The sequence below is a fragment of the Vidua chalybeata genome, chromosome 2 (genome assembly GCF_026979565.1).
Source record: "Vidua chalybeata isolate OUT-0048 chromosome 2, bVidCha1 merged haplotype, whole genome shotgun sequence".
Classification (NCBI taxonomy): Eukaryota; Metazoa; Chordata; class Aves; order Passeriformes; family Viduidae; genus Vidua; species Vidua chalybeata.
The window spans coordinates 28,207,962-28,222,708 of NC_071531.1; the positions used below are offsets into that span (position 1 = coordinate 28,207,962).

The following is a 14,747-nucleotide window of genomic DNA, read 5'->3' on the forward strand; positions in this document are numbered from 1 at the left end:
ATACAGCACTTCAAAAGGCATAAATTCAAATTTTCAATATTTAAAAATCATTTAAGTGTACAAGTAAGTAGTAACATTATATCATATGGCCTCCTCAAAAGTGTCTTCTGGCAGTATATACAATTTGTTTCTTTGTGCTTTTTCTCTTCAGGGCAGCTGTGTCCAAGGGGAAAGATGGGCTGGGTGCCAGGGCTGCCCTAAGCCCCAACTTTATAGTTCTGTGCCCAGCAGGCACACAGCTATAGACTAGTTCTATTTTCATTTTCCCATTCATTTCTCACTTCATCCAATTATATCACAAAATCAACTGAACTCAAATAATCTTGTAAATTAATATCGCTTCTAGGGTGAATCTTCAGCCTGTATTTTGGTGCTTATTTCAATGAATTAAATTACTTTCTTGTAAATTACATGGATTATCTCCCTCTTCCTAAAGTACCTTGTAAGTTCTGCCTCACAGAAACATATCCCTGCTAACCGAATTAGTTGTGCTGATCAAGACTTTTACCCTGTGATTTTCTTATGTTACTATTTACTTTGTAGGCATTTGTACCCAAAATTATAGTTCCTCTTTGATTAACCAAAGCATGTCCTCTCACAATAAAGTTCTGAAAGGGAAGAAATGCAAGCATCTTATAAAAATATACTATTTATTTTCCAATTGCATAAAAATAATAGAATTTTAATGATCTATATTGTTTTCATAGATTTGTTGAGTGATCCTATTGCATTTCATCGTAGAGTTATTTTTTTGTATATTTTTTGTTAATGCAATAGGTTAATTTTAAATAAATGATACTAGGTACCATTTTCTATTATTTTTCTTTTTAAGATTTTACAATTAGAAAAAAAATGCTTTACATCAGTTCTGATACATCCCTCTTTACTTTGTTCATTAGCTGTATTTGTTGTCCCAAAATAGCTTCTTTCACCCAGTGTGCAAGAGGCCAATCCACACAGAGAATTGAGATATTTGAATTATTTACAGTTCTGTGCAGAAAGAATTGCTGGGCAGCAAATCCACAAAGCCAGCATGACGACCATCAAAACTTATCATTTACCTATTTTAGCAAACAAAGGCATTAATGTTCATTGGCTACCAATTACATAGTTCTTTCATTAATTAGTCTTCTATTGGTCAATGATTCCCCCACTTCTCATGCTGATTAGCCTGCACAGTCTTCCTTTTCTCTTGAGCCAGTGGGTTTCTTGGGCCCTGAGTCAGTGATTGTAGCCCTCTTCCTTTGGGAATTGCCTTTTATCGAGTCGGAGCTGATTCCAGCAGAGTTGGTGGGAAGCCTTTGTTAGTTTCTTCCTTATCTTGGGAATTTTGCCAAATGTAATTGTGGCTCACAAAGTCTGCATTCTTTGTGTCCACTATCAGTAGCAGACCCTTCTCGCCAAGTTGTGTTAGTCTCCTCCTAGGTCACTGAGGTATGTCAAGCCCTAAACTTTAATAAGGCCATTCTACTGTTAAGTAATTTATTTTTTTAACATTTCATAGTTGAGAGTTTTATATATAAAAATATATATTTATATATATTATTGATATATATAATATACTAGATTATTATATATAATAATTATTATATTATTGTGTATATTATATTATTATATTACTATAATATATAAAATATATAAAATAATAGTAATAAATCTCCTATAACATATGAGACATATAATATATAAAATACTATATACAAAGAGCATTATTGTAAGTCTCATAATAGATATGAGACTTATACTATTACTATTATTAAGTCAAATTTCAGTGAGGTCACTTTCTGGGAACCTGAAAAAAGTATCTCCCATGTATACATATGTGTATATGTGGATTCTCTTAAATGAATAAATAAATAAATATTAAAATAAAAAAGATAGATAGATAGATAGATAGATAGATAGATAGATAGATAGATAGATAGATAGATAGATAGATAGATAGATAGATAGATAGATAGATAGATATCTTCTCTCGGCTGCAGAGCTGTGGAGCTCCCGAGGCGTACGGGGGTGTTTTCCCGGCCGGTGCAGGCGGGCTTTCCCGCACGTGACCGGACGCGGCCTCCCGCCGCTGCCCGGGCCCGGTGACGCGGCCGGGGGCGGGGCCGGCGCCGCACCGGAAGCGGCGCGTCCCCCCCGCCCGCCTGCCGGCGGATCCCAGCGCGCCCCGAGGCGGCTCCGGCCGCCGCCACCGCACCGCGAGGCCTCGGAGCGGCGGGCCCGGCTCCGCTGTGCGCCGGCAGGTGCTGGGGGAGGGCGGCGGGAGAAGCTCCGTGTCCGGGCGGAGGCGGGCGCACCGGGGCCGGCTGGTGGCGGGCCTGGCTAGACGCGGTGTGTGTGAGGGGACGGGCAGCGCATCTCTGGCCTGCCGGGGGCTCCGTGGCTCGGGAGAGTTGTAGCCATGGGTTGATTAGAGCCCGCACAGGGTGTAGGAGTGCGCGCAGGTGAGGGAGCGGTGCGGAGGCGAGGGAGGCAGGGTGTTGCTCTCCAAGGCAGGGAGAGCACAATGTAATGCAAGATTATTGCTTAACTGGAGCGGGGGAGAGCTGCTTCCCACTTCTTGCAGGAAATGAGTGCGTGCGGGGTTATTATTGCGCTTAAAAATCAGTGTCTACTAGACTAATAATTTTCTTGAATATTGCTTTATTTTTCTTTGACAGGAAAACATCCCCATTATCTTGTTTTCCGGGCTTCTTACATCTAAATGCAGTCTAAAAAATACTATCTATAACTTTGGGGTGGCCTCTTGCACTTCAAAGGAGCAGCATGTTCTATAGGACCCGTTCCTTTACAGTGCTCACCGCCCCTAAGGTTTCATAGATGAGAACAAGATAAATGCTAAAAAAAAAGTTATGTCCAGGTTATGCATGTTGGCACTGTTTGTTCCTAAAAACTCTTTCTCACATCTAGAACAAGCATTTTCATTTATTTGTTACCAGACTTATGTTGCACTATGAATTATTTTGTTCTTTCTGTTCAGGAGTCATGTATCTGTTAAGATTTCTTTCATACTTTTAATTTTCATCAACTTTGATTTAGGAAATTCTTTTGGACTTTTTAACACATCTTGGTCAGGAGCAAAATTCTGTGTTTCTGTCAGTGGCAGATATTAACGTTTTTACTTTGGGCTTTAGGAACATTAACTAACTCCTTAGCAACTTCAGATATGAAAGCTACTTGACCTCTGTGGGCAGTAGTTTATCACTTCAGGCTACAAACAAGCTCTTAAGAACTGTTGGAGTTGTTTTAGCAGTCAACCTTTGGACAGCCTTCTCTAACTTAAAATGCTGTGTTTCTTTTGATCATGTTGGAGGATAAGGTGGCTGTGTTGCCAGACTTGCATTATCATTTTATCCCCTGGTATTTCTCTAGTGCTTCCTGGGTTTGTTTGGTTGTTTTGTTTTGGTTTTGTTTTTTTTTTTTTTTTTTTTTTTTTTTTTTTTTTTGTTTTGTTTTTTTTTTTTTTTTTTTTTTTTTGGTTGAAGGTCATAACACTAATTTACACTCCAGGTGAGGAAGGAACTTGAAATTGTCATGGAAGCCCAAACTAAAATCTTTTTAACTTCTGATAAAAACCCAAAGAAATGAATGAACTCTGAAGTATTTGGCATTAACACTTACTATTGTATCTTGGTAATATGGTTTGCTTCTAGCCATAATCATAGTTTTATATAATCTTTTTTCATGATTACCTGCAAGTTGTGTACCATATCTTTTCTAACTCAGTTATAGACATTTTTGACCATGGTTTTTAGTGTTCTCTTGTAAAAACAAAGCGTTTTGTTAGATGTAGTAATTAGAAACTGAATTTGTTTTGACTGTGTTTAGTTTCAGTTTTGTTTACAGGAGTGTTTTGTTGATGTTGGTTTCTGTGTTGGTCTACAGAGATTTCATTTGATGTTTTGTACCACCACGGTACATGTGGAGTAGAAGTAATTGTGTATGTTTGAGATGTTTAGTGTTGTGCCTGTGTTGGCTAAGTGACCATTACAGACCAGTTATAACAAATTAAAAGGTGATTAAACAAGGTCAGCAGTTTCTCATTTGCTCTTCTTTGGAATGTTGGGCACAGTTGTCTGCTGGTTTCTTATAAAAATTACACAAGTCTGGATTATATAAAATTGCATGGACTAATTTTAAAACAGCTTCATAAATTGCATCTGTCCCTTGACTGTGCTTGATTGGAGAAGGGTAGGTATAGTTTGTAGAACAAGTATTGGAAGTGCTGGTTAGCACTTAAAGACGGACCTTTGGAATTATTGTGGTAGTTGAAAACAGAAACACTCTGAATTTCTGTGATACTGCATCTTGGTCTTAATGAGTGCTTTGTGGGCCATGCATATTAAAAAAAAAAAAAAAACTATAGACCCAAACCAACAACTTTTATTAAGAGTCGGATGATACCTTGTGTAAGTTATTATTTAACTGGCTTGGAAACTATGTATTTCTGATTGCTGGAGGCTAAGGAATGTAAAATATGTGTTAATGGAATATACCTGAGGTATTTTGTGAAAGGACTGTGTATTAATAGGCCTACAGTGGAGTGCAAAGCAACATGACATGTTAACTAGTAGCACTAAATGCCTTGCAGCCTCTCAGGAAATCTAAGATCTGAAACTTGTCTGTTTTCATGTACAGGTGATAGAAACCTGTGCATGACAGGTTTATCAGTAACTAGGTACTGGCAATAACCTCTTGTAGTGCCAGTGTCTGAGAGAGCTAATAACGTGCTTGTTACTTGTGGAGAAAGCATCACTTAAGAATAGCTAGATGCTGTTGTGAATCTGTTTCAGAATAGGTTAGAAGTGGAAGCATACAATTTGATTAATTTCTGTGGTTATTAATGTGTTTCCTCTGGTTTGTGTAGTTGGGTTGGAAATAGAGTATAGACTATTAAAAAATGCAGTAGTTAAGTTTTTATATCAATGGATGTTAAATTGCTATCTCTGATATTCGATTCTATGTGCAGAAGTAAATATTAGCATTTTTTTTCTCTTTTATTAGATCACCCAGAAGACACAATGAGCGTTAAAGCTTTCAAGCTCGTTTCTGCTGTTGAGCGGGAGATGTTAATGGGAGACAAAAATTACATTAACATCGAGTGCATTGAGTGTTGTGGGAAGAACCTCTATATTGGAACCAATGACTGCTTTATCTATCACTTCCTGTTGGATGAAAAGGTATCGACAGCTGGAAAAATAACTTTTGCTGCCACCAAACAACTACACAAATACCTGGGTTTGAAGAAGCCTGTGAGCGAGTTGAAAGCAGCCTCTGCCCTCACGAGACTGCTTGTGCTTTGTGACAACACGATAACACTAGTGAACATGATCAACTTGGAACCTGTCCCCACTGGTGCTAGGATCAAAGGAGCTGTGACATTCACACTGAATGAAAACCCTGTGAGTGGGGATCCTTTCTGCGTTGAAGTTTGCATTATCTCGGTCAAGCGTCGGACCATTCAAATGTTCATGGTGTTTGAAGACAGAGTCCAGATAGTGAAGGAAGTGTTTACTCCAGAACAACCCTGTGCTGTGGCTGTAGATGGTTACTACTTATGCCTTGCCCTTACTACACAGTATATAATTTTGAATTACAATACTGGCATCTCCCAGGACCTATTTCCTTATTGCAGTGATGAGAAACGGCCAATTGTGAAAAGAATAGGCAGACAAGAGTTTCTGTTGGCTGGCCCTGGAGGCCTAGGTGAGACTAAGGATTTTAATTTTTTGCAATTTTATAGCTTCTCTTTATTTCTCTGAATTTCTGAAGTAAAGACTTACAAATGAAGTGTTATCTATAATAATGATGATTTCCTTCACAGGTCTATATTGAAATGCTGAGAAAAAAAGGGGGATGGTGAATTTTTGATACTTAGTAGTATAGAGTTATAATAGTAATATTATAACTATACAAAACCACACTAAGTGTTTTTTTTTTAATGCAGAAGATTTTGTGATTATTTTTATTCTAATAATGTGGTTTATTTTAATCAAAACTTCATTGCATTTTATCTTGCAGCCCATAGCAAAAAAAAATTGTTGGGTACCAAGTGAAATTTCAGAGATTGATAGACAGTCTCTAGTGACTAGAGGGACTGGGTTTGTGGATGTTGCTACACAATTGTTCAATTAGTGTAGATGAATTATTTTTTTCCTCAGTTGCTATTCAGAGGAGCTCATATGAAATCCATTTTATAGATTTTAAGAGATTCACAAGAAGGTATGTTGTACTACAATATTAGTAAGAAATTTTAGTGGAAGTAAGTTGCATCCTACTTTCTATAATAGTAAATGCTGTCCTAACTGTAGGTGTTATCAGATACTACCCAGTTTTTGTGCTCTCATTTGCTTAATATTTTTAGTAGTATTTTTAAGCTTTGTGTTACAGAAAATGATAGTTTAACTATTGCAAAACCAAAGTTAAATAATGTGAAATCAAGCTTTTGTCTAAGAGATGACTGTAAGGACTACTGTAATCTATCTAAATGGACAATATGCTGTGAGGTCAGTAATTTTGAGCTTTTTTTGGAAAAGCTGCAATATCTCAGAGCTGACAGGCCACAGGCAGAACGTTTTCATGCTGTTTGCCATATGACCCTCCTTTCAGGAGAAACTGTTTAAGTATTTTCCCTGAAACATTAGGAATAACATGGCACAAAGTTCACAGCTATTTAGGTTCTTAATTCGGTTTTGGTTTTTTAATATAAATTCCAAAGAAATTAAGTGTGCAATATAAATTCCAAAGAAAATCAGGTGCTTATATTGAAGTTTTGCTTTGTGACTAGAATGCACATCAACTCACCAGCTTTTCTCTAAAGAAGTAGACAGACTCTCAGTAGAATTTGAGTTTACGTGAGTTAAAGATGTTCCAAGATGAACTTGGGTTTTTTTTTTTTTTTCAGATATAAGGCTTTTCTAAGTCATTTTGGCTGCCCACTTCCTATTAAAGCTCTTAGTTCTTTTAAATATGGACATGTGTTTTTGGACATTAACTGTTTTAATAGTGCTAGGGAAGTTAAAATTTGTCAATTAGCTGATTTTCTGAAAAGATTCCATCCTTACTTTAATTTTAAAAATTTTTTTAGGTGTGTCAAACCGTTCAAGATGCCGTTCAAGTAATTTCTCTTTCCTTTTTTTTTTTTTAAGAATATAATTTCAAAACCATAATTTTATTTAGTTAGGAATCAGAACTTTATTTAGTCTGACTTTTGCTTTTGTCTGGTGTACTGTAAGAGATATACATGAAGAGAAGGTTACTTATGAAGTCCAATAGCCTTGTGTAAGTAGAATGTCAGGTATGGGAGATCTTAAGCAAGTGTACTTGTGCTACTGTAAGCATGCTATAAACCACTCTTTTCCTCCTGATACAGGCAAAGTCTTTCTTTTTCTGCCTCAGAGACCTTTTAGAGAATCTGCTATCAACTATATAGTTTTTCCTTGCTTAATTAATCTTTTTTTATCTCTTGTTCTCTCTTCCCTCCCCACTGATATTTTGACTAAGTATTATCCATCTTGCTGTTCCTCCTTGGTAGAATTCCTAGTGTCTTTAACAGTTGTCTCTTTGAAGTTATGAAGATGGTTGGGCACATTTATAGTAGATAATTGTTGTGTATCTTGATATCTCAGGTGGGCCTCTGCTGTGGAATGCATGAACTTGAAAAGGCTTGATGTAAATCTTCAGTTTTAATTTTATTTTCTTTCATATGTCTCATTGATCAGGGCATACTGGTTTGGCACTTGGTAGAGCATCTATGCTAAGTTCAACCTCTTTTACAGAGGTGGAGATATTCTGCATTAATTTGACTTTAGAGTGTTTGAAGTGACATTTATTTGTATTTATTTTCTTTTGAGTTAAGACTGGAATTCAGATTGACAAAAAACAAGTGCTTAAAATAATAATCAGTGTAAAACATCTCTGAATTTATTGTGTATGTAACCTTTTTCTTTATCTGTACATTGGATTTTAAACTGATTGTCAGAATTGTTCATAGCAGATCCTTAGCCATTTGGTACTTTGTGTTTACTTGCAGTTAGTATTTAGCTCTTTCTTTCAAAAGCAGGAGGAACTTCATTTTTGGTGCTCTTCATTCTGTCCACTAATTAGTTAATTTAAAATTGAAAATCAGTCCTTTCTGATACATATGAAACTGCTTACCAAAATTCAATTTTTTAGTTTGTGAAGCTCTTGTTGCATGTTTTTAATCAGATTTCCTGCTGTACAGAGGTTTTTAGTGTTTCAAATTACAGCAGACGCACTTGGTATTGGCATAGGATATGCTTCCCTGCACCAGCTGGAACAACTGCCCCAAAAGGTCTGAGGTGTTCTCAGGTTGAGCTCCCAATGGAGGGTGCAGCTCCTCACACCTTGAGCTGAACAGTACCTCCTGCCTCTTGCTGAGACTGGACCAAGGAAAAATATTGTTCTTGCTTGTATGTGTGCTCAGTTGAGGATTTCTGTTGCCAAGTAAATGAAAAGCAGTGGGAGGTCAGCAGAGTACATGGCACCAGAGATGGCAAAAAGGAATTTGAGTCTTCTCCAGGACCCAGGCATGAAGCTTCAACCTCCAGCTGTACAGAGGGGAAGGACAGGCTGGGTCTCTGCTGTTCTGTGATGGCTGACGCTGGAAACTCATGACTTCTCCTAATGGGAAGAATTCTCCTTCTCTGCTTGCTGACATCTATATAATATGCTCAGTGCTTACAGTAGTAGATGAAAAGCAGGAAGTTCTGTCCAACAAATTATCCGAGCCTGCACAATGCAGTAGCACCAGGAGGAATTAGCAAATAATAGTAGTGGGAAACTCCCTCATATTGGAGATGGGGCTTTTCTCATCAATCCTGCTGGTAAGAAAACATCTTGAGGAGGAGTACCTGGGTTGTGCAGATCGCCAATGGATTGTACAGGCTGTGGTGATTGCTTTTGTCTTTTAGGACTATGGATCCCTATTTAAGGAAGAGATGGGATCTACCAGATCAAGTGAGGCAAAAGTGTTTTTGCCATCTTGACTGAGCAACATGGCGAGTTGGATTTAGATTAGGCGTGGTGGTAGGCTGTATTGGGAAACAAATCAGTGTGAGGTGGTGTGGTGAGAGACTTCATAAGCAGCAAACAGAGCTGAAGAAGTTCTGCTTCAGGCATATGCAGAGAAAGAAGTCTTTACAGAACATTGTAGTAGTGGAAGTTCTCTTGCGTTTTCTGGGAAATCAGCACAGCTGTGTTTTAACAGCCGAGATAGGGGTTACTCTTTACATGGGACCAGTAGAACGATGTGGTGGGGTGCCTTGGAACAAAGGAGGAGGCAGATCAGAATTTATGGATTTGGGTTAGAGAGTAAACTAACATGGGTGAGCAAACTTATTGTGGTGAGTGCCTGAAACAGACCACTTCATCAGGAAAAAGATGAAGGTAAGACCCTCTTTAGGTAACCTGAAGAAATCTATGTTTGCAGGCCCTGGTTTTTAGGGTACTCCAGTACCTTCTAAATGGGCAGCACAGCAGCAGACAAGGAGGCCAGGAGTTTTCCAGAGTCCACTGATAGTGACTGAGGAGATGATGAAGGGGTGTGCTCTGTTGAATGTCATTGTGTTATCAGCATTGTTGTACTCAACCCAAAAGACCAGCTGCTTAGAAGAAAATTAACTCTGTCCAAAACCAGGGCAGAGGCCAATGTCCATCTGGCATTGACTCTGCTGAACACCATGAAGGGCAGCAAAAAGAGCTTCTACAAGCATAACAGCAGCACAGGAAGGCTAGTGGAAGCCCACTGTTAAATGAGGTGGAGGACCTGATACTAAAGGGCATGGAAAAGACTGAGGTGCTTAATGCCTTCTTTATGTCAGTCTACTGGTATGACCTTCTTTCAGGAATCATGAACCCTTAGGAACGGTGGGAAAATCTGCCCTCAGCAGAGAAGGATCAGGTTATGGAACATTTAAATAAACTGGACAGACAAATCCTTGGGACCTGATGGGATGTTCTCATGAATGCTTGAGGGTGATGGTCAATGTCATTGTGAGGCCAATTTATTGTCTTTGAAAGATTGTGATGATCAGAGAATGTTCCTCAGAACTGGAAGAAAACAAAGGTTTTCACTCCTGCCTTACGTGGTCAAGAGAAAGGAGCCAGGGAAGTACAGCTGGCCCTACCCTGATCCCTCAGGAAGGTGATCTGAGAAAATCCTGGAAGCTGTTTCCAAATATACAAAGGGCAAGAATGTGATTTGAAGTAATCCATGTGGATTTAAAAAGGGGAAATTGCCTGACCAGACTGTCTTCTGTGATTAGAAGCTAGCTTGGCGGATGAGGGGAGAGCTGTGATCCTGTGAAATTCAGTGGGGCTTTGACGCTCTCTGCCATGACATCTTTTGTAGACAAACGGATGAAGAATGAGCTGCAGAAACAGCTGAGGAGGATTGAAAGCTTGGCTGAAAGACTTGTAGTCAGCAGTGCAGAGCACAGCTGGGGACCAGTCACTAGTCTTGTCCCCTAGGGGGCCAATGCGAGGTCAAAACTAACCTAATTTTAACAACATGGTAGGGAAGGGCACACCTTCAGCAAGTTTGCAGATGATACAAAATCTTTCTGTATCTTTTGGTGCTGAAAACAGTGTAGCTTTGTTTCAGGTAACTCTTGTAATCCATGGGCAGCCTATGCAATTTTTAATATGGAATTGATTGCTGGCCTCATCTCAGGTTTCATCAGATGCATTCGTGTACTATAAAAAGGCTGTAGTTCCTGGTTGTAGTTATGTTTATTGTTAGGTGAGAGCTGGATGAAGACAGAAAATGCATCATTCTGCTACAGAAGTTCTATCTATTGAAGGCAGAGGGATGTAGAGAGACATTGACTGGAATGCATACCTTTTCACTTCTGTAAAGGATTTTTGTAAATTACCTAAAAAAGAGATTTTTAATTAAAAAAAAAAGTTTATAATTATTTGTGTTAGAACATCACAGAAATAGAAAAGCCTAATAATTAGTCTTTCAAATATAATAAGTCCTAAGTTTACCACTGGTTAGCATGTATTTAGTACAGGTTTTCTCCCATGTTTTGAAGTGGGATTACATAATGGAATAACAACTGAAAGCCTTTGAAACTGGACAGTGCATTTTGCCTGACATAAAATTTTACTGCTCAGTCATAAGAATATCAAGATCTATAAAGTAAATTAGGAATTATATATTAAACTTAGAAATTTACTGTAAGGTGGTTGTGGTTGAAGAGCTGATCACTGTAGTAAAAAAAGAACCCTTAGTCAAGGGGAAAGGGCTGATCATTTGAATTCTCTGTAAGGGATTCAGAAGCTTGGTCTCTACACTGTAGTTCTGTAAAAGTCTACAATCTTCTGTTTTGTTTTCTCTGTTTTCCTTTTTTTTTTTTTTTTCATTCCAAGAAGGTCCTTGTACCCAGCTCACCTTGCCTCATTATCCTCTGTTTGGAAGAGATTTTGTAAATTAAATAACATAATCTTTTAATCTCTTCTGTTCTTTAGAGCTCAGACTTATTCTGCCAGCTGTCAAGTGGCTCACTCCTGCCAAAGATCAATTTTCATGGGCTTGTCTTTTTAATGGCATGAGAATTCTTGGTTTAAGGGGTATGAATTCATATTTAGAACAGAAGTTTACACTGTGCTGGTAAATATTTATGGAGCTAGGCCTCAAAATTGCGACTGAAATTTCTCTTCAATTAATGTCTCAGAATTGGGAAATACCTATAGAAATAGAACTAGTGGCATGTGATCCTAAAGCAATTTAAAAATCTATTAGGCTAGAAGAAGAATGGAGGACAGAATAGACATGAGGTAAGGTAATGACAAAAAAACACCCTGCATATTAACTGAAGCTTTAATCTGGTTATTTGGAAGACAGCATAAGAGTTATCACTGTATTAATAGAAAGTCTTTCTCTGTGCTGCTTTATACACAGCCTCTGCATTTTTTTCAAATGATTGGAAATGCAGATGCTTCACAGGAAGTGACTCACCCCAAGGAGCTGGGCCCTTGTTCTCTGAAAAGGTTGGCTGTAGCAAAAGTGGAAAAGAGTAAGTAAACAATTGTGTCCACTGAAAGGCTCTTTAGACATTGGACACTACAAAGACATTGCACACTACAAGAACAAATGCATCTGCATTGCCAGATAGGTCAGGTGGTGCAGGTCTTCAGCTCCTACTAAGACAAGATTGTTTGAAAGCTGGGTCTCAACAAGTGTTACTGTTCTGGAATGATTTCAAACTACATGGCACAATTTCTTTAAGAAAGCACTTAAACTTACTAAACTTGAATAATTCTTGCTAGTTTGTTTCAGTAGTCATCTCTTCTCAGTTTTTGGCATTATCTCTTCCTGTGCTGAAGGAGAATGAAAAAAAAAAAAATTGAACTGAATTGAACATATCTGTCAGGTCCAGGAAGGTGTGATGTGTTGTCATCGTGCTGCCTTGATACTGCACCTGCTCTGAGACTTTCCACTGCTGTACCTTGGTACCCTGCTTTGTGTTGGGAAGACAACAGTCTTTGATCTTCAACTAGCACGAGCCTCAGGCTTTGTTTTTCCCTTTTTCTAGGCATGTTTGCTACTGTAGATGGGATTTCACAGCGCGCCCCAGTACACTGGTCAGAGAACGTGATTGGGGCAGCTTTGTGCTTTCCTTACGTGGTTGCTCTCGATGATGAGTTCATTACGGTGCACAGCATGTTGGACCAGCAGCAAAAGCAAACTCTGCCTTTTAAAGAAGGCCACATTCTGCAGGACTTTGAAGGTATTAAGAAGGACACTTTGTTGCATCAGTAATTCTGGAACAACAACTGAAGTCCCTTGGGTTTGTTTTTTAAACAAAGTATCTAACAAGTATGTTGACTGTTGAAACTTTTGTTGCAAGTGCTTTCCTCATTTGATTCCTTGCAGTCTTCAGTAATTCAAGTCCTCTCTTCTTACAAAATGTATGCTCTTTAAATGTGCTGTAATTGTCAAGTTAATTGTTGGATAGGAGTCTATGGAGTTAGAGCTTTTTCTTGTAACTTGATTATTTCTTTCAAAGGAGCAATGTTAATTTAATTTAATCCATCAGTAATTGTCCATTGACTATCCTGACAAAATTCTTATATATTAGAAGGAATACAAAATAAAAATATTTTTTAAAATATCTGTGTAAGAGGTTTAAAATTGGGTCTTTCACACAGAATTGTTAACCAAAAAAATACAAGAATTTATGTTGATCTGTTCTTCAGTTGAGAACTCTTAAGTGTGGACTATACTATGCTACTACTTTTTTTTTCCAGAAAAGCTACAGACTCTAGCACTGTGAATTGTATAATTCTTGCTAGATTTGAAGTAAGGCTTAAAGTTTTTTAATATAAGCCCAAGGAAATACCTTTTAGTTAAAAGCCTACTCTCTGGAATCTGGACAATAATTTCAGTGGCCTTGCCAGCTTAGTTCATCATGAGTGGGTCTAGCCCATTTCTCTTACTTTGAGTGGAAAAAAAATCTGCTGTAACTGAATAAATTTATCATTATCTCTGTATTTCTGAGGTGGAATTAATAGGTAAACTGTACTGTCAAGTGAATGTGGTAGCAGCAAAGGTCACTTTTGAGACTTTAACCCTATTTAAGTTCTTGTATCTTAAATTGTGTATTTTCAAGTTTAGTTCTGAAATGGCTTTTTTCTGTCGAGGCTGTTAATTGAATGTATCTGTTTGTCCTGTCCAGGAAAGGTGATTGTTGCTACCAACAAGGGTGTGTATATCTTGGTGCCACTACCTTTGGAAAAACAGATTCAAGATCTTCTAGCTAGCCACAGAGTGGAAGAAGCCCTTGTTCTAGCAAAAGGAGCTCGAAGGAATATTCCAAAAGAGAAATTTCAGGTTTGTCCTTCCTTTAATTTTCATGAAAACGTAAATTTCACAGTGGGGTCATGTAGTCCATTGGTCAAGTGATTGGAGAATGTGGGAGAGGAATTTGCATTGCAGAGTTGTAATACCTATTTCCTCAGGTTGAAATCATAAAAGGTATTTTGCTAAATTGTTTTGTTCTTGCAGAAGCTGTGACATTGGAAGGGTTGAATGCTGCTGTTCTTCAGGGGTTTTGTTGAATTTTTTCAATTTGTAACTTGAGAGAATTGAAAACAAAGCAAAACCAGAAACCTAGTGGCAGAAAATCCAATGAATGCTTCTTTGGTACTAGATTCAGTTATTATTTGCTATTGCTGTTTAAAAATGTATACTTTATTTCAAATTAGAATTTTGAAATTTTACTTTTTCTATCAAAGATTCTCACCGTATCCTAACCTCCACAGGTAGCACTTAACTTCAGAGTTAAGTGATTGGAAATCTTAAGCAAATGCATCTTACTTCCAGGCTCTTACAAGTAGTGCTTGTACTGCTGTGTAACTCAGATTTAAAGGTTTTCGTGTGGTGATGTGTCTTACAAACTCTTTGATTATAGTGTTGATTAAAGATTTGTACTCATTCCCTTCTACCCCTGATTTATATTGCCATACGTATTCTATTGTATTTGCTCTTTTTTAGAGACTTGAAAAAAGCAGCATGACATCTCTGTTCATGAAGTAGGTGAATGAATATTTGACTTAGTGTCTTTCCTATTGTAAAAGCAAAACTTGATCTGTAACCTGCAGAAAATTTGTGGTTTTCCTTTTTTTAATATACTTTGGAGCATTTTGTTGCCATTAAAACAGTTGTGTTACTTTTGGTTTGTTTAAAAAGGTGTACATGACTCTGGAAGTTACAGGAT

At 37.9% G+C, this 14,747-nt stretch overlaps 1 protein-coding gene across 1 annotated transcript in view; it reads left to right on the forward strand.

Moving 5' to 3' along the window:
* The first annotated feature begins 2,226 nt into the window (after window positions 1-2,226).
* The window catches only part of TGFBRAP1 (transforming growth factor beta receptor associated protein 1), a 36,624-nt gene continuing 24,103 nt past the window's right edge, over window positions 2,227-14,747 (forward strand). The window contains exons 1-4 of the mRNA XM_053935098.1: window positions 2,227-2,246; window positions 5,008-5,709; window positions 12,564-12,758; window positions 13,707-13,861. Of these exons, the coding sequence (XP_053791073.1) occupies window positions 5,025-5,709; window positions 12,564-12,758; window positions 13,707-13,861 (1,035 nt within the window). The 5' untranslated portion in view covers window positions 2,227-2,246; window positions 5,008-5,024. The remainder of the gene's footprint in view (window positions 2,247-5,007; window positions 5,710-12,563; window positions 12,759-13,706; window positions 13,862-14,747) is intronic.